Source organism: Grus americana, chromosome 1 (genome assembly GCF_028858705.1).
Source record: "Grus americana isolate bGruAme1 chromosome 1, bGruAme1.mat, whole genome shotgun sequence".
Taxonomy (NCBI): Eukaryota; Metazoa; Chordata; class Aves; order Gruiformes; family Gruidae; genus Grus; species Grus americana.
In genome coordinates, this window is record NC_072852.1 from 159920994 (window position 1) to 159946460 (window position 25467).

The 25467-nt window shown below is 40.7% G+C and overlaps 1 protein-coding gene across 3 annotated transcripts in view; it reads right to left on the reverse strand.

Annotated features, from left to right (window-relative positions):
• PCCA (propionyl-CoA carboxylase subunit alpha) overlaps positions 1-25467 on the reverse strand; it is a 299061-nt gene that overhangs the window by 75479 nt on the left and 198115 nt on the right. The window contains exon 20 of one of the 3 annotated variants that reach the window (XM_054821117.1): positions 21463-21495. The exons of the other annotated variants lie outside the window; for them this stretch is intronic. Coding sequence (XP_054677092.1) covers positions 21478-21495 — 18 coding nt within the window. The 3' untranslated portion in view covers positions 21463-21477. Of the gene's footprint in view, positions 1-21462; positions 21496-25467 lie in introns of those variants that run through there. 3 annotated transcript variants of the gene reach the window in all.

The window sequence follows — 25467 nt, forward strand, 5'->3', positions numbered from 1 at the left end:
TTCCAGCAAGTAACAAACAGCCATCCAACTTTTAAACCTATCTGGACATGCTACATTTACTGCAATTAGACAAGTAATGCATATAAATTCCAGTGACACCTTGCAACCCACACAACAGGGCTTGCATATAATATTCTCTCCAAGGACCAAGGAAGAACTTTTCCTATGCTTCTAATGAAGGGTTTTGCATTGTTATCTTAATTAATATGAGTCAGTAATTAATTCTTCGGTGTTTTGCATCCAAGTCCTGAAAAACTTTGTAAATTCTGTCATGTTTTCTTCCAATATACAGCTGATCAGAGGAATACAATTTCTGACTTGAATGCCAATATGGTTATCCAGAGAGAAATTTTTAAAAAATTTAATAATCATCCTATGATTTTTATATAAGAATATTTCTAAGCGAAGAGCAAAAATCCTGAGTTCTGAAAAAACTGTAGATACACACAAAGTAGCTATAATGACACTTTGTTATTCTTCCATTGTATAATACTGTCTAAAAACACATATCACATTCAACACTGTTAGAGCCTCAGAAGAAGAACTGAAAAAAAATATTGCTATACAAGGAACAATGTAATTACTGATTAATGTTTGTGGCATGTTTTGAACACTCATCATGCTAGTCAAGGTACATAAATATGATTTCAGTTATATATTTTACTATAAAGAGAAGAAAAATCATGGTTGGCTGATTTCGTTCGTCTCTCAAAATCTTCAAAATATTTTCAATCAGTAAGTTACAGACAATATTGATAATGACACAAATACCACATATATTCTCAGTAACCTAGAAGAAAATTACTGCATTTAGAATAAAAGCTGAGCCCATATTTTGCAAAATAAAACTTATAAAGCCTGCTCTTTCAGATCTCAGACTAATCATTATTTCATCTCATAATAAGAACAGGCAACTGTAATCTTAGCGTAACTTAAAAGAAATCCATAACAGACAAGTGCAGAGGAGCAATATGTAATTTGGTAATTTTATTTCAGTTAAGAAGAAAAACTCTGGCTTAAAAAACTTCTAATTTTATAGACCTTAGTTTAGAACACAAAACCTGTCTTTTAGTGATACGATCTACCCAATTTCTATGGGCTTTAACTATAAATAAAGTTACATGTAAAGAACATGAAGAAAAACAAGTCATTTATAATGGTTCACCAATAGGCCAGATTAGCTGGCATGCTTCAGGTACTTTACACTGCTCCAGTGATGCAAACCAGCCATAAACCTGGCTTGAGTTAAACCAGACCTGCAGCTGGTTTGCATTGCCAGAGCACTGCAAAGCAGCTGGAACACGCCAGTGAACTTAGCCCGGTCTCAGCAAACCTGAATCAGCAAATACTGTCTTTATTGAGAACAGCGGAAACATCTGAAAAAGACTTTTCAACTGGAGAAAAGCAAATCTGTCTCATCTCTCTGATTAGCAATTGAACTTTGGTAAGGCAGTTATTTAAAAAGCTGTCTGTCACTATCGCTATAACCAAAGAAAGACTGTCTATGCTGGAGCCTAGGTCTGAAAACATCATTTACCATATTTCTCCAGGGAAGGAAGGGAGATGGTATGAAAGCATACCAGGCTACTGGCCACCAAAAAAAGTTCAACTGTACACTGTGCTTGTTGCACTGCAGGATTCACACACAGCCTTGTGGAAAATCTGCAGCCGATATCTATAATCCTAGTGAAGGGTGCTCCAGTGGCACGATGAAAGTTGATACCTCTGCAACAAACTCAATTTCATCATTAGCTCTTTTGTCACTGTACAGATGAACAAAAGAAAAGTAAACTAAGTGTGTCACAGCAGTAAATGACCTGTTTAAAATCCCTCATGAGGGCCTATAGAAGTCTAGCCATCATTGATTCCAGATTACGTTAGTATCAAAAAATTTCTGGTGGAAATCACCCTGAAAGAAGAGACACAAGCAGTCAGATGGTAGGTCTAAACAAATCATGGCACTCTAGGAACACTATGGCTGTTTATGTGCAATAGAAAAACCAGCAGACAATATATTACCTCTTCTATGTCCTCCCTGTTCAAGAAAGAATAAATGGATGGGGAGAGGGGGGAGAAGTGTTATTTGAACTAATGCATACCCCACTAAACTGCAGCAGTCTTCTCACAGAACAGAGCTACAGGCTCCTAGCTGCCTTCACCTGGGGCTCACCGCAGCATGTGCAACTGGGGAAGATGATGTGAAGCCAAGAGGATCACAAGGAAGTTGGCTATCTCTGCTCTAGTGGGTAGGCTGATAAAGCCAGGAGGTCAAGCCATCAGAGAAAATGAATAAGGACCGAGGGCGAGAGATGTACCATGTAGCAAGCATATTACTTTCACTACAAATGAGGGGAAAGCAGAGGAAGGGGGAAAAATACCAAAAAAACCCCAAAAAAACCTACCCCACAGATGCGGGTCAAAATCAAACCAGTGCTTTACATGATAGAGCAAATCCTTCCTTCTGCAGCTCAGCAGCCAACAGCCAAGCAAGGTTAGTTGGTGGAGGTAGGGGAATAGATAAGATGTTTGAAGACCTTGTCAGAAGTTTGCATTTGTTTTCATTCCTCCTCTAGCAATAGATATGATAATAGAACCTAACAAATACTGCAATAAAACCAGGACCTTTTTGCTTTAGTCTTGAGGGGAGTGAGGATGGGGGTGAAGGGGGACACAGGGAAGACTAATGAAGAGTTACATTGACTATTTCCTGGTTTATTTTGTTTCTGTGCTCCTAAGACAGCCAGGAATGAATCACCACTTGATGAATACTAACACTTGAACCGTAGGGAGGAGATCCAGTCAAATCACTCATGCAGTGGGCCACACTGTGCTTTACACCACTGTTACATAGTCTAGCTTTATTCTCAACTACTCAGTTCCAAGTGTGGGCAGGTGTGTGTATGCGTGCACATGCGCATCGTGCTGTGTGCACAGGGGAATTACTCTGTATGTTTGTAACTATGGTTGGTTGAACCATTATAGTAACTATGGTTGTTTGTACCATTGCTACACTATATCAATGTGGCATGGTGGTAGTGGAAATTTTTTTTTTTTTTAAATAGGTTGGTTTGTCCCTGTGTAAGGGCATAAAAGATAAAAGCAGCCATGGTCCTCCTTTAGAATTATTTCCAATTCAAAAGCTATTGTAAATGAGGTCTCAGAAAGAAGAATGACAAGTCCAAGACACGATGCTAGAAAAAGGTCAACAGCTTACTCTACTGTCATAACTTTGCAGACTTTCGCTGGCATGCACCTGAACTACACAAGTAGCAGCCCCTTCACCTCTCGTGGACTGAGTTCCTGATGTTCAGCATGATAGGTACCAGCTAACCAATAGTGCAAAGAGCTGCGAAGCATAATCTGCATTCAGTTTCCTTTAGAGAACATCATTTGGCATTCTATATGCATGTCAGGCAATTAAAGGAGGCAGCACAAGCCTGAGTGTTATAGCCCTGTTAATTTACTAATGCAGAGTCTCGCATACATCTGGCACATGTCATTTCTTTTCTCCTGGAAATGAAGGTGGTTTTCCAGGAGACTGGAGGGCAGCTCCAGCAGTTGTTTCCTGCCTGATGCTTCAAAACATTATGCCTGAAGTTCCTCATGCCAGCCTTGAGTCTGACTAACTCTAGTCTGCTGACTTAATCCCATGGTTCCAATTTTGCCTCCCAGCACAGTGTTTAACTCGACTTTAACTTGATGCTTTTGGTTTAACTCCTGGCCCTAACTACCAGGTTATGCCACCCCAACCCTGATTCTTTACATCCCTTAATTCTGCCTCTCACTATAGCAGAAGTAATGGTTTTCCCTAGTCGATCAGATCAACCACATGAAAAGTCATCCTCTGCAGACTTGCCTTGCTGAAATCTTTCTCTGACCAAGACAGCTGCTCATGAAGATGTTACCTTTCAGGAAAACAGACGTTACTATTCACAGGAGATTTATGAATATTCCGTGTCATAGACTCCAATCCCTTCAACTGGCATTAATTTAGCTGTAAATCTAAAGCACATCCAGTGGGCAGCAGGACCTCTACAAACTGAAACCTTAAAATCATTCTGCAAGGAAGCAACAATGGTAGCAAGCATCGCTGTTGTAAACATGAAGTAGCATACACGTTTGAGGACTTCCCTCAAGCCTACACAAAGTAAAGATGTCCCTTTCTCTGGGAAAAGTAACTGTCTCGGGCAGAAGCCTCTTCACCTCCATTACTGCTAAACACCACCACCCGTGTCAAAATAGCAAGATTATTTTAATTTTCATGAGTCAGGTAAAGGATAAATATTGCTTCTTGTGCAGAAGAGGGGGCAGGCAGAGGACTCATAGCATGGTGTGGCAACAGAAGATCCATCTGTAGGCTGCAGTATTCGGTAACAGTCTGCAGTGACCTCAGACTGAGCCAAATCGAGTTGGACAAAGTGGCTGCTTTTGGTTCCCAAACAGTTTTCACAAAATTCCTGAAATTCTCATCTAATCTACTGTCCAGCTAATGGAGAAGCCCATGGAATTGAAAAGGCAAGTGAAAGCTGTGCTGTGCCAAAGCTATTGTCCCTTACCTTCTGCAGTTCCATGTAACCTTAGGAATGACAGCAAAGTCTTTATGGGGTTGATGAAACTAAGGCTTCCTTTAGAAGCCTGACACATGAAACTCCAGACATTTTGTAAAATATTTTGCTAGTCCTCAATGTAAAAAACCTATTTCTCAGCCGAAAGGAGAGCTCAAACACTATCTTGCATCTCTCTGTATATTCCCAAAGCTAATAACTACAACGCACTTCCTTATCATGAAAATTACCATCCACCTGGAGGCTGTAAGGACTTGTGGTCATTTGCAGAGCTTTCCTGGCAATTATTAGGTCTTCCTACACCATTTTCTCCAACTCCCTCACGTTGTCTTTAAGTACCTTCAATAAAAAGGGAGTCATATGTGCCACGTTACGAAATATTATTAACCAAATAGTACTTCACATGTTGTCATTCATAAATGCAAAGAAACTCATGAAGATTTTCCACGTGGGCAGTTTTTATTACTTAAGCTTCTCCTTCTTCTATATGCTTCCTCTCCTGTTCTTTGGACTGTATTTGCCAGTGCCAGAGGGTCTGATTACCCATAAAGCGTTTGACGTTTTTCACAGTCATGTCCTGGAAAAGGTGACAGCATACTCTGGTCAAGTCTGCAGATGGCACAAAACTGGGGCTAACAGTTAACACGCTCTAGGGCAGGGCTGCCATCCAGGGAGGCCTAGACAGGCAAGAGGAAGGGGGTCATGGAAACTTTGTGAAATTCAAGACAAATTGTTAAGTCCAGCATGTTAGAAGAAGAGCCCATGGCAACGATACAGGATGGGACCTGACTGGCTGGGGAGCAGCTCTGTAGAGAAGAACTTGGAGATGTGGGCAGACACGTCAGCTGGACATGGAGTCAGCAGCATGCCCTGGCAGCAAAGGTGGCTAACAACATCCTGTGCTCTGTTAACAAACGTATAATCTGCTGATAGAGAGAAGTGATTAGCCCCCTCTACTCAAAACTCAGACGACGTGTAGATACTGTGTCCGCAAGAAAGACATTAACTTTGTTTAATTATACAAAGTTCCCATTAGCCCACTCCTCTTGCCTGTCTAGGTCCCACTGGGTGGCAGCATTGCCTTTGACTGTATCGAGCAGCTTCCCCGATTCTACACCTTCTGTAAATTTTATGACCGTGCACTCACTCCCATTGCCTCCTCCAGGTCATTGATAAGGTTGGTGAACAGGACTGGTCACAATGCAGACCCTTTGTGATCTCTGAGTAACAACCCGTTAACCATGATCCACTGAGCCTGACCACTCAGCTGGCCTTTTATCCATCTGATTGTGTGAGATGGTGTCAAAAGACTTGTTAAAGTCAAGGTAAACGGCATTCACTGCTCTCCTCTAGCCTACAAATCCTGTTAATTTTTCATAGGAGGCTGTCAGGTTGATCAGCCCTCAGTAAATTCATGCTGACTGTTCCCTATCACCTTTATGTGCCCAGAAACGTGCTCCAAGAGGACTCACTTTATGAACTTCCCAGGGATTGGAGTGAAGCTGACCCTGTTCCATGGTGTTTGCTTTTGGCCTTTTCTGAAGACTGGTGAAACATTTGCTTTTCTCTAGTAATGAGGGACCTCCTTCAACCGTCATGACCTTTCAAAGCTATAGAGTGCAGTCCTGCTACCACATCAGTCAGCTCTCTTGGCACTCTCAGATGCAGTCTGTCCGGTCCCATGGATTTTCCATGCTCCCCCAATTGCTGACTGGATCTGCATTTGCCTCCTTCTTGAACTCTTGTCACTAATAACAGAGGCCTGGGAGACTGTGCTGGTGAAGACCGAAGCAAAGAAGTCATTAGGTGTCTCAGGCTTATCTGTGTCTGTTTCCAAACCACTTGTGATCCCTTTGTTGATGCAGCTTTTTCTTAGTAACACAGTGGTAGAAGCTCCTCTTCTTGCTCCTAACATTCCTTGCAACTGTCCTGGTAAGCTTCGGCTTTCCTAACACCATCCCCTTCACGTCCAGGCAACTTTTCTAAATTCTTCCTTTGTATCCTATCCCTGCTTCCACCTCCCAAATCCTGCCTTTTTGCACTGGAGCTCTGCCATTATACCTGCTCTTAACGAAGCTGTTTTCCTGATAAAGGTGCTTATTCTCCTGCGTATTCTTGCACTTAGAGGATGCTGTCCTTAAAGACCTGCCAGCTTTTCTAAGCTCTTTTGCTCTTCAGAGCTGTCTCCCATGGAACTCCTCCTACCTGCTAAACAAAGAAAGAATAAGCTGAAGTCTGCTAACCTAAAGTCAAGAGTCTGTACCCTGCTAATCTTGTTTCTTGCTCCCTGGATGTGAAGCACTTATTTCATGTTTGCCACAGCCAATGCCATCACTGACTATCATGTCTTCGACCAGTTCTTCCTTGAGAGTGAATAGTAGATCCAGCTGTGTCAACACCAGTTCACCCATCCAGTACCAGTATCAACCAGTTATTCCAAACATCCTTCAGAAATCTTCATCCTTGGATCCCACCATGTTGCCCTTCCAGAAGCTGTCAGGGTCCCCTGTGAGGACCACGTTCTGTGACACAGAGATTTCCTCCAGTTGTTTAAAGAAGGCCTAGCCTACTTCCTCATCTAGATCAGGGTGGTCTGCAACATGGTCCCACCATGCTATTTTAATATTTTTAGTTGATCAAGTCAGTAGCCTTCACCTACCTGAGTGATTTCATAACCTGGATACTTGGTTTTCAGCTTCTCTGTAGGCACAGAATGATTTGCTCTCCCAAAACCCATGGCAAATCTATAAACATAGATGGCCTTCTCCTTACTCTGGTGAAAGATCCTTGTGGCCACCAAGCGCTCACAGTCATCTCTGCTTCTTAAGCTCTGCCCAGTCACATTTGCACACAACATACATGCTGGTGCTGGTCCTTGTACTACTGTGGTGCATACACACACCAGCACGTATCTGAAGATTAACATCCATGCCAGCAACACGCACCAGTCCCTTTGCCACCATCACCACCCTGGCCTGCAGGCAATGCTGCCACTAAAACCCCAGTTCTACATGCATAGGTCATACAGGCTTTTTCAGGGAAATGCACATTGATGCCACTTTTCAAGATGACGGGTCTTATCTCAATGAAAAAAGAATCAAAGCTGAAAATGCCATAAAAAGGGAGACGACTTCCTTTTTTTTTTTCCCCATAGATAACTATTTTTTGTGCTTTCTTTTGAGAATGCCACTTGAGGAAACTTGGTAGATGGATGCTTCCTTTAGCACACTAAAATGTCTTAAAAGTTTTGCTTATCACAATCAGCAACAGTCCAAAAACCTGCAAGATTAGCCATCAAAAAGTGCATGTAATAGTAAATAGGTCAGAGACCCTGTGGCCAACAGTGCAGTGTATCAACAAACTCATAAAAACATCATAAAGAGAAGTTTCTTTAAGCCCAAAATAGTGGCTTTCAAATGAAACCCAAATTCACTGATGCGGCAATTTCTTTGATTCAAATTAACTAGTTGTTCTAGCGTGCATTTTCAGCTTGTAGTTATTGACCATATATTCACATCAGATTAACAGACTGACCTTTTTTCTTCTTTTCTTCAAGTGACTGTAAGGTTAGCTTTTTGGACTTTTGAAGTGGTTGGCCAGATGCTTTCAAAAGGAAGTTAAAATAAGTGAGTTTCAATCTCATTAAAAAGGCCTTTTTTTTTAAAACAAACTTTCCTTTTGTTCATATCAGCACTCACTTTTAAAAAAGACCCCAAGAGAGAGTTCCAGTCTATAGATCACTTGTCCTGAAGAAAGCTCTGTTAACTATTTATAGATCATGTCCTTTTGTACCAAACTAGATCAAGCAATTTATTCAGTGCATGACTGCAGGAGAGAAATTCATTTGCTCCAAATGTCATCAAGGCAGCCTTTTACCTGCTATGAACAAGACCAGAAGATCTGAATTGCTGGGCTTTTACTTCAAATGCACATTTTGACATTGTGTCATCATTTCTTTCAAGTTTTCAAAGTATTAAGTGCATTCATAGAATGGGCAGTCCTTAATCACAAGAGCAGCAACTAGCCCATCACCACTAAAATAAAGCAAACACACGTACACACATTCAAATTATCTCTCTTCTTTAAAGTAGCACATATAGATGCAAATTACCACTAGCTGCTTTGGTGTATCTCACTTTAGAATGGGAGTATGCCAGCCCAGATACCAAGGAGAAGAGCACACAACAGGCATCAGCTCCTCAGCTTAACAGCAGCAGAATCAAAAGACAAGAGAGAAGCGATGGCCTTCATCACCTCTCATCAGCAAGGCCTTCCTTCGAGCATTCACCAGGGAAGTGATCCTCTCTGTAAAACCTAGCTGAGAGGCTGTACACAGCAAAAACGCTCCACTGTGGCAAATACTTTGTTTTATTAGTTCAGCTTGCTTTGTGGAATCATTAATAAGATGGTATTTCGTATTTGTAACCTGCCTAAGCCCACTAAGGTTTAAAAAAAAAAAGTTAAAAATACCGCAAGAAAATAAGTCAGCTATTAAAAATCATTGACATTTGCTGCCAACAGCTTCAGACACAAAAAGCACAGCTGGTTTGGGGAATATGGGTGACTATTGTTATAGGACCAATGTGGAAGAAAAGAAGAAAGAAGATGCCTTACTTTCCTTTACCAGCTGCTCTACTGAGACAAATTCCCTGTCTCTGCCTAGCTAAATACGCTCCAGCTTGGCCACAAGTATTGCTCCTAGATGGCAGGAAAACGGTGCAGGTGTTCAAACAGTATTGCTCCCATCATGTGCATACCGGGCACTTCCGAAGTTGCTCCGCACTCCAACTTCCCTTGGCCAACAGGATAATGTCTTGGGGATATTCTCGTTTTCTGTCTTGAAAAGGGGTCTACAATAGAGACCAATGACAGAACCTGGGTCTTCAAGAGCGTTATGTTGAGAGTTAAAAATACATTGGTAAAATAAATACTGACAAGGTAGATACTGCTGTTTTAGTAGCTTTTGACTCATGATTCATGTCTATATACTGAAATCACAAGCAAGCCTGATTCCTAAATGACTTTCATCTGCGGAGTCTCCAGTCTTTCCCTTCGGAGGCACACAGGGATCCCAAGCCCTCTCCCTCTTGACGGTAGAAATTCTCAAAGAGTAGTATGACATTATCATACCAAAGTGCCACTATAAAACATGACAGCCTAAAACTTATACTACCGTTTTTGACACCGAACACATTTTGGAATAGTTTGGGGTTTTTTAAGCATTCATCTAATACATATATTCATTTAGTGAAAGTTAATAAGGATACACAAGCTAAGAACAGAATTTTTTTTGTTTTTTAAACCACCATATAACCAGAAGCTGGATCTCAAGCTTAGAGTCAAGAATTAATGAATTCCTGCCTTGACTGCCAATGTGCTGCTGACAAGTCATACATAACTCTCCAGTCTCTAATTTTTGTTTTCTTAACTGGGGGAGAGAGGTGGGCATTAACACTGGCTATCAAGGAACTCCCAGTACCACTACCCATATATCTATTTGGAAAATATCACAGAATATAAATTAGGAAGATTATTTTTAGAAGAATTTTTTTTGTAAGACAACAAGCAGATCAACATATGCACACACATCCCCAACATTAAAAAAAATGTGTTAGTCCCTACTGGTCTCCTTTCTAAAATCAAGAATTATGCATTAGGTAGACTTCCACATCTGGTCTAAGCAAAGCATACCACAGCAATTTGAAGAGCATTTGAAATCATGAGGACCATATCCATCAACTGAGAAGTGTTTTATTTCACATGCCATTTACAACTTGATACAGAGATCCAACAAAATCAGCAGGCTCCAAAATGGCTAATGAGAAAGAAAAGCATCACTTTATTATATTTGGAAGTTGTACTCTACCTCGGCCTAGTTATGTAGGGCAGATGCCCACACTGGACAGAATCTGCCACTGATTTCAATTCCTTTTCCCACTACACTACCATGGCAGCAAGGCTATCCTCTCTTCGAATTAGTAAACAGCTAGAATAAGCAACAGTTTAAAAAAAAAAAAAGTGTCTTTGATTTGACATTGTGTAGTGACAAGAAGAACGTACAGTGGGCAACTGGGTATGGATTTCATCCAGCAGTTCCAACCTGCTGCTCTCAGCTGTCACAACAGGATATAGGTCAGCAGTAGTCCTTCGGATATCCCAGCCCAAGGTTATTCACCACTTAAACTAAAAGCTTTACATGCAAAATATCTGCTGTTGCGTATCTTCCCCAAACCGCCCCAGATGCTTCAGGACAGTAAGCGCATCATGGAATGAAACTTGATTCTTTTTAAAGCCAAAGCTATTTTGATATCACCTGTGATTCAATGTATGCCCTTCAATCAAGCAGCTGAAGGGAACATTTCTACATGCTACATAAATCCACTGGATTAAGGCGGGGGGAGAAAAAAGGTAACAGCTAGACTAGTTATATGCTTTCCCAAATATAAGAAAAATAGTGGTTGTAGGAAACCTTTTCTTTCTTACAGCCAGAAGATAAAAAAAGCTATTTTCTTTTTTTTTTAAATAAAAATAAACACTGGGGAAGAGGAGACTAGATGTAATAAAAAAACGCCTGTAAACCTATTCCCATTGTTTGGTTTGTTTCCAAGTTTAATAACTTTAAAATCAAAGCAAGTGTTCTAAGTGATAACTTCTGACCAGCTTCTTGAAAGTAAGAGCATCACCAGATGCTCACCAAATCCCTTGCACCATTCCCTGCTCCACCATCACACACTTGATTCATCTCTCTTGGGCATGTTTGACCAGCACCAAGACAACAATAAGAATTTTTATCAAAACACACCAGACATCTTGCAGGGGAAAGAAAGAACCACAAGGAATTATCAGGGGTAATAGTAGGCATATTCCCTCTTTAGAAACCCCTCCTCTAGGTTTTTAAAATAAGCCCAGAAAAGGGAGTAAGAATGTCACTGCTCCAGAGGTGTCAGTCATAAAAAGGGAAGAACACAGGCCAGTGCATGAGGGGTAAGGATGCAAAGCTGACACAGGAGGGAAAAGGTGAGATATCAGAAGAGTTGTAAGCCACTTGCACAAAAGAGGAAATGATAAACATTTTTGAAGCATTTCCATAATCAGAAGAAATCAAGTCATGCTGCAATGTAAAAAAGATGTTTACATCTAATGCTACTTACCTTAGCAGTTAATGGGATTGCATTGTTTATGTTAAATCAATTACCATGAATCCACTCAAAAGGCATAAAAGTACTGTTTGTGAATAGACATCTCTTCGAATTCAGTATTTCCTCGTGGTTCCAGCTACTTACATTTAAATAAGTGATAGTGGCTTGCTACTGATTTTTACCAGGATAAACTCAAATTCACCGTGCTAATAGAACCAGTTAAATAAGAAACAATATTTCCTTCAAAAATGCCATATAAATTAAATTTGAGTTCTTTTTTATGTTTTGGGTTGCACAATCCTAATTACATTTTTAGCACATAAAAGTTGATATGGAAACTGTTCCACAAGTTGTTTGGAACATTCAGTTTTCCAATCTACGTAAACGTAGGGGAAAAGTAAAGTGCACACCCTGAAATAATTTGGCATTAGAGACAGATTACCCACATCCTTTAGCATTAAACAAAGATAATTTCCTCAACAGAGAAACCTCATGAAGTGATTATGATACTGTAACTACAAAATTGCAGTCAGCACCTGCTAAACAACCTCTTTATTTTAATCACCTATAAATATTCAGACTTCGGGCAAATCAAAAATATACATCTTTATAACAGTTGTCAACAAGAACAGAATAAGGTTTATACTGTCCTAAATAAAACATGCGATCACCACACGTTAAGATGTATATTTACTACAACACAGTAAAATTCTGGAGATATGAATTAGATATCAATTAGATGCCAGATCAGAAGAAAATGCACAGAGAATACAAAACAATCATGAGATCTGCTTCTCAGGCAGCAATGAATGGGGCATCCCGACACCACAGTTTCGATTGCCTTCGCTGGTTTAAAAACCACAGGGAACGTACAGGCTTCTTTTTTGAAGGTTTTGCCACAAAAGGCTTATCTTTCAGGGAATCATATCACGGAGCTATCTCTAAACACATTCTGGGATTGTTCAGAAACTCCATAAATATTTCTTTGTAGACCTGCTGCAGATATGGGTACGGCCTGGCGCAAGACTTAAACCCTCTCCCCCGGATTTCCATGGGCCAGCAAGAGCTCACCAGATGCCACCAGAACCGTCACGCTTTCCAAGGCGCGGGCCCCTCTCTCGGGGCGAAGCCATAACTGCAGCAGGTCTCCAAGGATGCACGGAGCCTCTGGGCCAGTCACGACGGGGTGCTTTTCCCAGTCATTCCCAGTTAGACTCACTTCAGCCTCCAGCAGAGTCAACTGTTGGGATCCCCCTGTCACACCAGAAATAGAGATGGGTTCCACCCCTTCATAGCTGGATGGCGTTAAAGTACACTGTGCACCGGTGTCCACTAGAGCCTTGTACTCCTGTGGGTCCGATGTACCAGGCCATCGGATCCACACAGTGCAGTAAACCCGATTGCCCCTTCACCACCACTATTTCACTCTCTAACTATGTTCAGTCCATGTTTTGCCCATTACCTCTTCCAATTACTATCCTTATCTCAATTTTCTCATGCCCCACACTGGGCGCCAAAAAAGACTGTGGTGGGTTGACCCTGGCTGGGGGCCAGGTGCCCACCAGAGACGCTCTATCACTCCCCTCCTTCACTAGACAGGGGAGAGAAGGCATAACGAAATGCTTGTGGGTTGAGATAAGGACAGGGAGAGATCACTCACTTATCGTCACAAGCAAAACAGACTGAACCTGGAGAAAAATTCATCTAATTTGTTATCAAACAAAACAGAGCAGAGCAATAAGAAATAAAATAAAACCTTAAAACACCTCCCCCCACCCCTCCCTTCTTCCCGGGCTCAACTTCACTCCCCATTTCTCACCCTCCTCCCCCCAGCAGCACAGGGGGATGGGGAATGGGGGTTGTGGTCAGTTCATCACACATTGTCTCTGCTGCTTCTTCCTTGTCAGGGGGAGGACTCCTCACACTCTGCCCCTGCTCCAGTGTGGGGTCCCTCCCATGGGACACAGTCCTCCACCAACTTCTCCAACGTGAGTCCTTCCCACTGGCTGCAGTTCTTCACCAACTGCTCCAGCGTGGGTCCCTTCCATGGGGTACAGTCCTTCAGGAACAGACTGCTCCAGTGTGGGTCCCCCACAGGGTCACAAGTCCTGCCAGCAAACCTGCCCTGGCGTGGGCTCCTCTCTCCATGGGGCCACAGGTCCTGCCAGGAGCCTGCTCCAGCGTGGGCTTCCCACGGGCCACAGCCTCCTTCAGGTGTCTCCACCTGCTCCAGTGTGGGGTCCTCCACGGGCTGCAGGTGGAATCGCTACACCCCCTCATCCTTCCTCCATGGGCTGCAGGGGGACAGCCTGCCTCACCATGGTCTTCACCACGGGCTGCAGGGGGATCTCTGCTCCGGCGCCTGGAGCTCCTCCTGCCCCTCCATCTGCACTGACCTTGGTGTCTGCAGAGTTTCTTACATCTTCTCACTCCTCTCTCTGGCTGAAAAAAACCTCTCCCTAGGTTGTTTTTTTTCCTTCTTAAATATGGTACCCCAGAGGCACTACCACTGTCACTGATGGGCTCAGCCTTGGCCAGCGACGGGTCCGCCTTGGAGCCGGCTGGCATTGGCTCTATCAGACACAAGGGAAGCTTCTAGCAGCTTCTCACAGAAGCCACGCCTGTAGCCCCACTGCTACCAAAACCTTGCCACACAAACCGAATACAGTGAGTAATTATTAACCTAATTTTTCTATCATCTTTTTCTAAAAACCTAGAAAACAGAACCTTTCAGTCTAATAGCTATCACTTCATATTCTCCAATGTAGCCACAAAACATCAGGGAAATTACAAAGATGGCAAAACGCGGGCAGTTTACCTGTGGATCATATCACTTCCATATTCAAAGCCCTGCCAGTCTGCAGAGATACTAACATTTTCCTGCTTTTCCCTAACACTAAACAGGGGTCCATTTCCTGAGCCCAGTAAACCTGGCTGGAAAACATCCTCCATAGCATACGGGGACCCTCGTACCCTCATTGTATAGAGGGTAGATTGTATGACCATCCCAGTCATTTAAAACAGTCCCCACACCAGAGCACAGAGATGCTCCAGCCAGGGATCAAAGAATAGGAAAATCTCCATAAGAGAAGTTCCTTCTCTTAAGAGACAGAAGAGCTCAATGCAAGGAATGCAGTGCCCCTGAACTAATTCTGTTCTATTTTCACAGTAAACTCTCTGCCAGGGCCATCCCTGCTCTTAAAGCAATAAGCCAGTCCAAATCATTCAACCAGGTATTACAAAGACAGTATGTACCTATGGTGTAGAAACAATTAGAGTTTACCTCCAGTGATGTGCTATAGGGGAGCAATCAGCTGACCATCTTAATTTTTTTTTTTAAAGGTGTCTCACTGAGAAGCAAGATTTAATGTTGACATTATAATAGAAAGAAGTAGTTGGAAGCATCACGGAAACTGGAAGGTACAAGACAAAAGAGCACATTAAAGATTTTGCTCTGTACAAGCTTTAATTCAGAACAAACATATGAGAAAAATATAACTGCACAAGGCATTCTTTGGAGAACTAGGGCTTTCGGCAAGTTGCACCTAAAATCCAAAGAATCAATGCAGCTCACGTGGGCAATTTAGGAGATGGTCAATGAAACAAAGCAAAGCCAAAACAAAAATGTTAAGACTTCCCTAATATTTTTAAAGAGCTTAAGAGCAGTTCTATGCAAGAGTATCAATGGGAAGTATAATATAGTACTAGTGCAAAAGTAGGTAAAACGAAAAATGAAGAAGCAGTGTTTAAAAGCTGAACATTAAAAAAAAATGCACAAGCAAGTTAGAAACATTGGGGAAACACCCCAGGAAACTTAAAAGAAAACACCAAACAAAAAAATTAGTTTGGGATTCAGTAAAAAGCCACAATAGCTAGTATAACCCCAGGTCAAAAAGGCAAGGGACATGATCTCAGAGAAGGGAAATCACAGTCCCTGTCTATACAGGGGCCCTACCTAGAAAACCATGTTAACAAAGCTAACTTCACACATTAAAAATCAAACATATCCTAAGTGGTAGGGAGAGGACTACGAAAAACCTGGTACAATCGTGTGTCCATACTTCAAGGCCTCATTATTCAATTGGTGGTGACAAATCGAGGACAGCACAGAAAGAGCAACAAGGACTGAAGGTGGGCTTGAATATACTGTTATGAAACACAGAAAAAAGTTGAAAGGGTCAGCATTCAAAATATCAGCAAGAGACCTACATAATACCACCGCACCACACTTGCTTCCCTCTAGACACCACCATGTCGAATGCTTTCACTTACAGATAGACTTTGTCGAACAGAAGACAGGCAGGAATAAAAACAACCATTTGAAAATCTCCAACAGACATAATCATCATGGCTCTTGACTGCTGTGAGTAATGGGACAGAATTAAGGAGAAAAACAAGGACGAGTCAGGAAGAATCTTACAAGCCAACGAACAAGAAACTTCCCTTGGGAACAAACGCCACCTCCACGTCAGTGGCCAAGGCTTCCCCAGCTAGCTGTGGGATAAAAACCCAAGAGAGAAGGTAGCACTGTACCTTCAGATTTCCCTCCACTGTCTTTCCCAAGCACAAGGACACAGATGTTTTACAGCACAACTGCTCCTATGAGAGGGAGTGGGATGACCCTCAGATCCACGAGCCAGTGTTTGGGCTCTATTACCCTCTGCACCAGGTGGGATGCAGCAAAGGACAGCCAGGAAACACAGCAACACCCCAGTCCCGATTCTTCCTGAAGGGCTCCTCGTAAGGGAGCTGTGCATCAGCCTTACTTGCGGTTTCAGAAGATAGGCTTTCCTTAACCCTGCGACATTAACAGCAGCATTTAGCATGCTTAAAAACAGATGCAATTCTACCCTAACAATAATTTCAGCTTATCCTGTATCTTAGGAACTTTCGGAGTAAGCCGCAGAACTTCCTATCACACATTATCAGCTGTACCAAGTAATGAGCTGTGTCTATAAACACTCTTTTAGGCAAGCTGGTTAACCTAGTGTTGCATGTACCAAGGGTCAGCAGATGTGAATGGAAGATTTGGCTGGCTTTGAATATTTAAAATAAAATTGTTATGCGGATCTAAACAATTTTGAACGATGCTAGCATGGTATTTTAACTTCCAAAAGAATCCAATAAGCTTTTGTGAACGCCATTGATAGAACAGCACACGATACTACAAGAGCTATTAGGAAGCAACTTCTTGGAAATGAATGATAGCACAAATCACGGACAAGCCCTAGTTTTCATACGGCCATTAAATACATGTCATTTTCAACTTGCCACTACTTGCACCTCCCGTAACAATTATTCTCAATTTCTTTTCATCTGTCCCATAAAAAATGATTGCTTCTGCTTTACTTAATCCTCCACTTACATCAACCCTATTGTTCGCTTCCTTCCCTTTCATCTTCTCCACATTAATTCCCCACATTGCTTTTGATCTAGCTGTTTGTTTCCTTTTTTCCCCCTACAGATTCTTCCTGATGAAGAATTTACAGCCATAATGTTCATCTGACATGCACGGTGATATTTTATTGATTCGCTACTCTATTAGTTTTGTATAATGAATAGCATTACACAAGACACAAGATGGGTTGCCTATATCTTGGATCTTAAAAATCAATTTAACTGAACTTGAAAAATGCTCCATTTTATTGGTAAATATTCATATTTAATTGTAATTGGAGCAGCATATGCAAGGAGCAGCCAGAGAAAACAAACATTTCCTCCTCACAGTCCAAAGAATTCCTCCTTGCCATAGTGGCAAGCCAAGTAAATAGAATAATTGCAATTTTCACTGCTGCTAAATAAGAAATATAAAACCTCTCCAGGAACTGTTCTGTGTGGCTGTAATAAATGCCCACAGAAACAAGCTAACCTGCATTATTTATCCCCCTGCAGAAAGGATGGTCCTTTTAGAACTGGAAAGACTGCAAGAAGTAGAGCAGCTGATTTTAGCTCATATAAACCGTAAGTTATATTTAAATACATGCTGTATTTAACTTTTAAGAAAAAATGGTATTTAGTTCAGGCAATTCTTAAAACTTAATGCTGAACAAGTACAGGTTTTATGTTGATAAATTAACAGCAATACACAAGTATATAAACCTCTCAAAAATTATTTTACTTACCATACCATACTTTACTTACTGCAAGATCATATAACCTAAGCTAGATTTTGTGTTTACTCAGTTGTGTCAAAACCAGTCACTGGATAAAATCCCTGAGCAGTCCCAGAAGTAGAAACCAAGTACAAGTACCAACCCTCTACACAGTTTTACTGGCAAAAAAAGCCCCAAACATTAAGCACCTGAAGTCTCTCACATACATTAAAGGTTAATCCTGGGTTTTGATGAAGGGAATTAAAGATCACCGTACCATCTGCATACAACACTGAGTTCTTCTACAGACCTAGGCTGGTTCTTCGGTATGCACAGTGACTCATGTGTGATGTTTACCCTCACATACTCACTAAGACTAGGGCAAAACCAGACAGGTTTAGGGAACTAAGTTCAACCATCCTCCCTCTCTGCCCTGCTCCAACTACTGGCTGGGGACAAACGCTCCTTCTTTAAGGAAAACTGAGAAATACTTCACTAAGGGAAAAAGATCCAAAATGCAGGTTTTAGGTCTCCTCACCTTTTCTTTTACCTGCTAGTGTTATTGTTATGAAAACAGAGCCTTTGCATTTTGGCCATACCCGCCACCTCTCCTAACCCACAAATTAAGCTCTCCCCATAACACGAGTATGAACGCTCGATGACTGCCTGGGCAAGACGACGACTTGGCAAGGGCACCATTTGGTCTGGGAAGCACTGCCCACAGCACAGCTGTTGCCAAACCTCGGGCTCGCTGTTTTGCGGGCATCCGGACAGAAAAGCTTTGGGGAAGGACTGGAGAAGAGGGTAACTATGTAATGGGTAAATTGAAACGATGTCTGTTGTTCTTCTAGTCAATAGATGGTAGAATGGAAAACTTAAGTATCCCTGAGCTTATTAATTTATATTATAAGCAATAAGTAACAGGAACAATCCTTCAGCAGAGACAACTGAAGTTGACAAAAAAAGCCTATTTTTTCTGCTCTCGAGAAAGCTCAGGAAACAAATCTTTTCTGTCTAACTATCTACAGCAACTTTCAAAGCAATCATACTCATAACTGCCAGCTATGAATACTGACACACATACACACCTTTGGCAGTTCACAGGTGAAGTACTCAGGAAAGGTCAAAATACCTAGAACAATTAACAAGACCAGCTGTCAAAGCCCTAAACGCATAACGAAATGCTAAAATTCTAACAATGAATCTTTTATAGCTACAAAATGATGACACAATAAAGCAAAACAGATACATTTTATGTATTGATTTTCTCATCAGTCCTGAAAATTTTTTGGCATGTTCCTGAATAATAATTCCATGAAAACTGAATTCAGACAGGCTCATTCTGCAACAGCAGACCCCATGAGCTAAAGCACCCATCGTTCTGGTTTACTGTTAACTCCTGTTCTCTACAATGAACAATCTCTGCTTTTTCCACAGAGGTAGCTTAAAATCTGAGATTTCTTAAATAGTTAAGGGACCCCTCTATTTTGCATCACAGCACCTATTGACTACAAAAATAATCAAAGCTTGTTAACATACATATAAAGTATAATTACCTGGCTGTGCACTGATCTTCACTGTGGGGAGTTTCCTTGTTATAACTACAACAAAGGTGGTGTCTAATGATAGTAACTGCAAGTAGGACCGGGAAAAATGAATATTCAGAATTATATGATTAATGAAAAGAAACTCTCAAAATCCCTGGAGTTTGACAAACTTTCTATCCAAGAAGCTGCCAGTTATAAGCATTAAGTTTACAGGTCTTCTGTTTGGTAATAATTGCAACATTTGATCATTTTGTAGCTTTGCACATCTCTATAGGAATCTAATATTATCCTGCCCATTGTTCGGGTTGAATTAGCTTTGATGCCATTAAGAGTGAGGCCCTGGGCATTGATATTTTCTGATACAAAGAATTTCAGCCACTTCACAATGGAAACTTTTCATACGTTTTTCCTCTGTGCAGCCAGATAATGTAAAACAAAGAGGGATCTCTCTTTTCAAATTCTCCAATTCTTTCAACATCTCAAGCCACTACACTACTTGCTGCTTAGGGAAAAAACCCACAATATAGATACATTAGTATTACATTTCATATCAAATATGTGCCAATTTTTTCTTCACACATTTATTTCCAGACAAAAGACAGCAGAACTGCCTTATAAGTGATAAAAACTGAATATACTTTCAGTACAGGCACGTATTCTGTATCTGTACTATTGCTGAAGGCATTAGTTCAGTTAATAAAGCTCAAACTTGCAAAATCCTCCTTGCCATTATGTTATGTGGAAAGGAGCCTTACATCTTCAGAAGCAGAGAAATACCAAATAAAGTAGCTCAACTAGGCGGAAAATAGAGGTTTGAAGTACTTTGCTCACCTAGTTAGTTAACCTAGTTGTGAATTAGGAGAATGACAAGATGGAGCCATATCAATAGGAGCACTGGTTTAACTGCTTTTACTTCATCTGTTGCTGGGACTTTGACATGTGAGGAAATGGGGACTATTTGGAAATAATCAATCCTTTTGTCATTCCAAACTCTGTATGTCAAACCACACACCTATTTATTGATTATTTTTTCCTTGAGGTGCATCCTGCTTTATTACAGCCCTAAAAATGAAATCTAGGTTTTATTCAGTTTGCTCAGTTCAACCAAATGCAGTTGAACTGAGGCTTGCAACAACAAATGTCTGCTGGGACATAAGCTGTAGTAAGTTAGTTCCACTTTAAGTTTAGGCAGTAGTAGCTTTAGGAGAAAATATCTGTGGGTCTTACGAGTTGTTGTCAGAATCGCAGCAATTACCGGGATAGCAAAAAAAGACAGTGCCCCTACTGTCGAAGAATAAATTTTTACTCCATTTCCTAGATCTCCTATTAGAAATAAAATAGATTTCTTTTATTTTGACAGTAAATGCTTTAACAGTAACTTTCACAGTCTGCCAGCCCTCCGTGCCCCTGGAAACTAAGTACTCACTCTCTTGTGAAGCTTCCAAAGGCTCAAGATTTTCCTGAAAGTGGCCACAACATGGTTCCACTCCCCTTAATCCAGCTTCTCAGTGCAGAGTCCACTTGCCTGGGAGATTTGCCTGCTTCTGGTGTGAGTAGTTCACAGACAAAGACCTCTCCATGAGAAGGTACCCTTTGTCCTTTCTTGAAAGGGCATGACTGTGCCATTTACATAGATGCTGCTGCTGTGTTGTCGATCATGTTAAGAGCGTACTTTTCCTCAAAAACAGCTTCTGAGACTTGATAATGACAGTGTGGTATCCTTCAACCCAAACCAGGCACAGCTCCCCTTCTGATCCGGCATGAACCATGCTCTCTGCATAGGGCTGATGACAAAAAGAATCTCCAATAAACTCGCTACTAAGAAAGCTGGAAGAGGAAAAGGAAGAGTTTTCAACTTACACCTACTTTGACATAACCGATTTCTTCCTGTTCCCCGCACTCATGGAGCCCGGCGTAGGGGTGTTGAGTGCGATATGCTCTTCACACTGAACAGGGTCTTTGCTTTTACACATACAGAGTGATGTATGGATGCTGACATTAGGCAGACAGACACTGGCCACCAGAAGAGCTCTTTCAGCGATGAGGATGGATCTCCTCTTTGGCATGGAGACAGCAAAGTATGCTACCCACAAGCAATTTAAAATACTGTAACGGACTTGCTTTTCACTGTCACTCAGGAATCTGGGGAGAACTGAAAAGAGATGGTATCTCAGGCATGCTTTAACTAATGTAGTCATTGTACATACTTTTTATGGAATTGTACAGTTCCTACAAGACCTTGCATGTTGAAGCACTTTGGGTAAAAAAAAAAAAACAAAAACACTTTGTTTCTGTGGAGAGAAACGATGGACAGGCTTTTCCTACAAGATGAGCACGCTTCTTATCCATAAAGTAACAAGTGCCAGACAATCAGCAGTTCCTCAGTGAGAAGAGAAAGATTTTGGTATCATTAGAATCCTTTTACCAATCAGCAACCAATGACCAATTAAACGAACATTGAAATACTTTCTCATGCAATTAAAACCACTCATCATCTATTCAGGTAACAAAATTATAAAGCTTGTACCATGAAGTTTCAGTAAAGCCACAAGTTTTAGAGCTTTCCATGATCCTAATAAGCCATTTCATTGCGTTAGATCTGGTATCTAAACTGCCAATAGCCCACACCTATAAAAGCCTCATTTCATGTCATTCAACATAATGCAGAATGATTTAATAAAACCATAATATAACCCTTAAATTTACAGAAACAAAACAAAAACCTCAAGCCCAGAACAATAAAAAATTGTATGTCTTATCCCTAGTGTTGCAAAAATCACTTCTTTCAAAGTAAGACATACTCCAGTCACCACTGTTAGTCCAACAAATACTGCTTAGCCTTAGATGCACGCAATCAAAATGGATATTATCCCTACTATTTTAAATACAGGTGCCTTACACTGGAACAAGGAGGAAAAACATCCTAGTCTTCCACAGCAGACTGCGCTAATGATAAAGTTTCCATAGAAGTTAAAGGATAGCATGCAACTCAGAGCAGAATTCCTACAGCACTGAAGCTGAAGGTTATCTAAACCCAAGAGATTGTTTACACACAACTATTTCCTTAGAAAGGCCAAAAGGTGCAACCAGGGAAAGAAGAATGCAAAAAAAAAAAAAAAAATCACAGCTCTCCCTGATTGAGAGATTGAAGACACTATGATGCTAAGAGAGTAATAACGCTATGCTTTTTTAATAATGTGCTAGAATATGATTAAATAGGATGCATAAATTTATAGATGTGTGCACTTAAACACATATACCAAAAACTTAAAAATACAACTGTGAATATCCACGTAAAAATCATACAAGAAGCATCAATGTACAATATTGGCACAAACAGAATGATCACTGGCATTCCTTTCTTTCAAATCACATCTTTATCATCAGCAAAAAATTATATGACTTAACATTTAAAAGAAACCAGACAGTTCCATCATGCCCTAATGATCACCGCATAAGAAAACCATTCATTAAAAGAGTCCTTGTCTACATAACTCATTTCATTCCTTCAAATCAAACGGTGCAAGCCTAGATAGCTACTTGTATAGGTAAAGACCACCAACAGATGTGCACCATAAAGCCATATCCAAGCTATATGTAGAACTCTCCTCCCGTGTTTTTGCTTTAGCAGAAAATAATGAATACCCTCTTCATAAATAACAGTTACATGAAAAGCATCATAATGGATAGGCCTTAACTTTGTATTTACAATGTCCTTAAACTTGAGAATAGACATTTTATCTTTGTTAATTCTCCCTTTAATTGTTTCTAATAGGAAGCATATATCAGTTAAGCAAAAAAATAAAGACACATTCATTTAAGCCAAACAAATATTTAAAGCCTTCAGTGGGAGAGGATAACAGATTAATACACAGTATTGGCATTACAGGAGTTATTCAAAGTATAAAGGGCAGCATGGATGGGGGGGGGGCGCGGAATCAAGATACCTGTTGGGGAAGATGACAAATAGGAATAAAGGCTGGCAAACTCAGCTGGAGATAAAGGGTACCTTACAGGTGAAAGGATCAGACATCTCTTTTTCCCAATGTTAATTAATCTTCTACGTGCTTTGCACAGACTGGTTCTTAATGTCATTACTTAACAAGAAAAAGATTTAACATAATAAGATATACTCAGAGATTATTCAAAGTCATGAGGCTAAATCTTATTGTTCTGAAAGTTACCTGTGCTTTTTATTTACTCTTCAGATATTTCTTAGGGATAAGACCAAATTGCAAAATTTGCATTGAGCTTTCTTCAGTACTGGTGCCAATGACGGGCACCACTGACACAGGTTCAGAGCTGGAGCGCTGTGTTCCAGTTCAAACGCAATGCAGGCTAGTGCCATTTTAACAACAACAAACAAAGCCAATCACCACAATAGTTTAAGTGAAAAATCCACCAAACTATGTCATGTGGATTGAAACAATTCTTGATTTAATATTTTAAAGAGATAATAAGGCCTAAATGAGAGAGAAAAATACAACATTATCAGATTTTGAAGAAATAATATGTCAGCCCATGTTGTTTTTCATTCTGATCTGAAGGAGTAACATGTGCTTTAAAATTCTAAGTACTAATATATGCTGGTAATTAGGAAAGCATACAGAGATAAAATAAAACCTAGAAGACCAAATGAGAATTTATACTCTGAAGTAATTTCATCAGTTAATCACTCCAGCTAACTGTACCAGAAGTAAACTTGCTAAAAAGATAAAGTAATGGAGACCATTTAAAAATTCCAGCTGAGGAATAAAAAAAAAAAAACCCAAACCCAGCACATATCCACAGAAAGCATTAGGCAAATCTAGTAAAGCAGACTAACAGTTCCAAATGACTGAAAAATGCCAGAGTTGTGTGTAACATCTAACATATTTCCTACTACCATTTTCAAAATAATTTCCCACCTATTCTGGAAAGCATTACTAATGTTGAACTTTCTGCGGCACACCCTCAGCTATTGAAACAGCTTCTGTTGGGAATGTGAATTGTTCAACAAATGCAAAAGATCCCACTCAGAAATGCTCTTAAAAGAATTTATTCTTAAGGCCATCTAGCACTTTGGTTGTTTCAAGCACATTTTTACAAAGCAAACCCACATACTGTGAATTGGGATTTATGACATAAGTTACATAAACCAAGCAATGAGTATTCACACTCTGCAGGGTCAGCCTGAGCAACTTTAAATCACCTTTGGTTCAACTGGGATTGCAGATGTATCCAACATAATGTGCCAACATGATTTGATCTCTCCATGGACTTTGGCTGGGGAGACGGACAGACAGATTGATTGTGACTGACAATGACCATCCCTTGGCCCTCTCCCCTCTGTTCCTCTTAACTCGCCTATTTCATAAAGTTTTCCTTTGCCAAAGCCAGAAAAAAATCCATTAGCTGTGTAAGGCAGAGGGTCTATTTCTCTTAAGAGTTGCTGCTGTCTTGTTCAAGAGTATCCTATTCCGGCTGGTTTTGTTCTTGGTCTGTTTAACTGTTAAACAAAGGAGGCCCAGGCTCTCAGTTTCCTGAGATTTGGCTATACTATCTATCTCTATCCTTCTATTCCTTTATTACTGTTATCTAAATTGGTCTTCATTCTTGCTTATTGTCTATTAAGTGTTTAAGGACAGGTTGGATGGGGCTTTGAGCAACCTGATCTAGTGAAAGACGTCCCTGCCCATGGCAGGGGGGTTAGACCAGATGATCGTTAAACATCCCTTGCGACCCAAACCATTCTATGATTCTATTATGCTGATTGGCTATCACTGTAGCTTTCCTTTGAGAGAGTTTAGATGATAAAACTAAAAGATCCTAAATTACTCAAAAGTATGTTTCTTATAAATTAACAATATGCAAAGCTCACCATCGTTAAAATAAAGATGCCAGTTTAACCGTACACGTTTTTCATTAAACTATTTCCCTCCTACCCTATCAGCTAGGAGAAAACACTAAATTAAAAGGGGATAAAGTGTGCATGCAAGCTAGTCTGTGAGCATCAAACAGCTGGGCTGCTCCAACAGTGACAAAGGGGTCACTGTGTGAAAATACAGTGATTACGGCAATAAAGGAAACAGCTGATAGAGGTTAGATAGTGGAAACAAGAGGGCAGCCACAACAGAAAGACAAG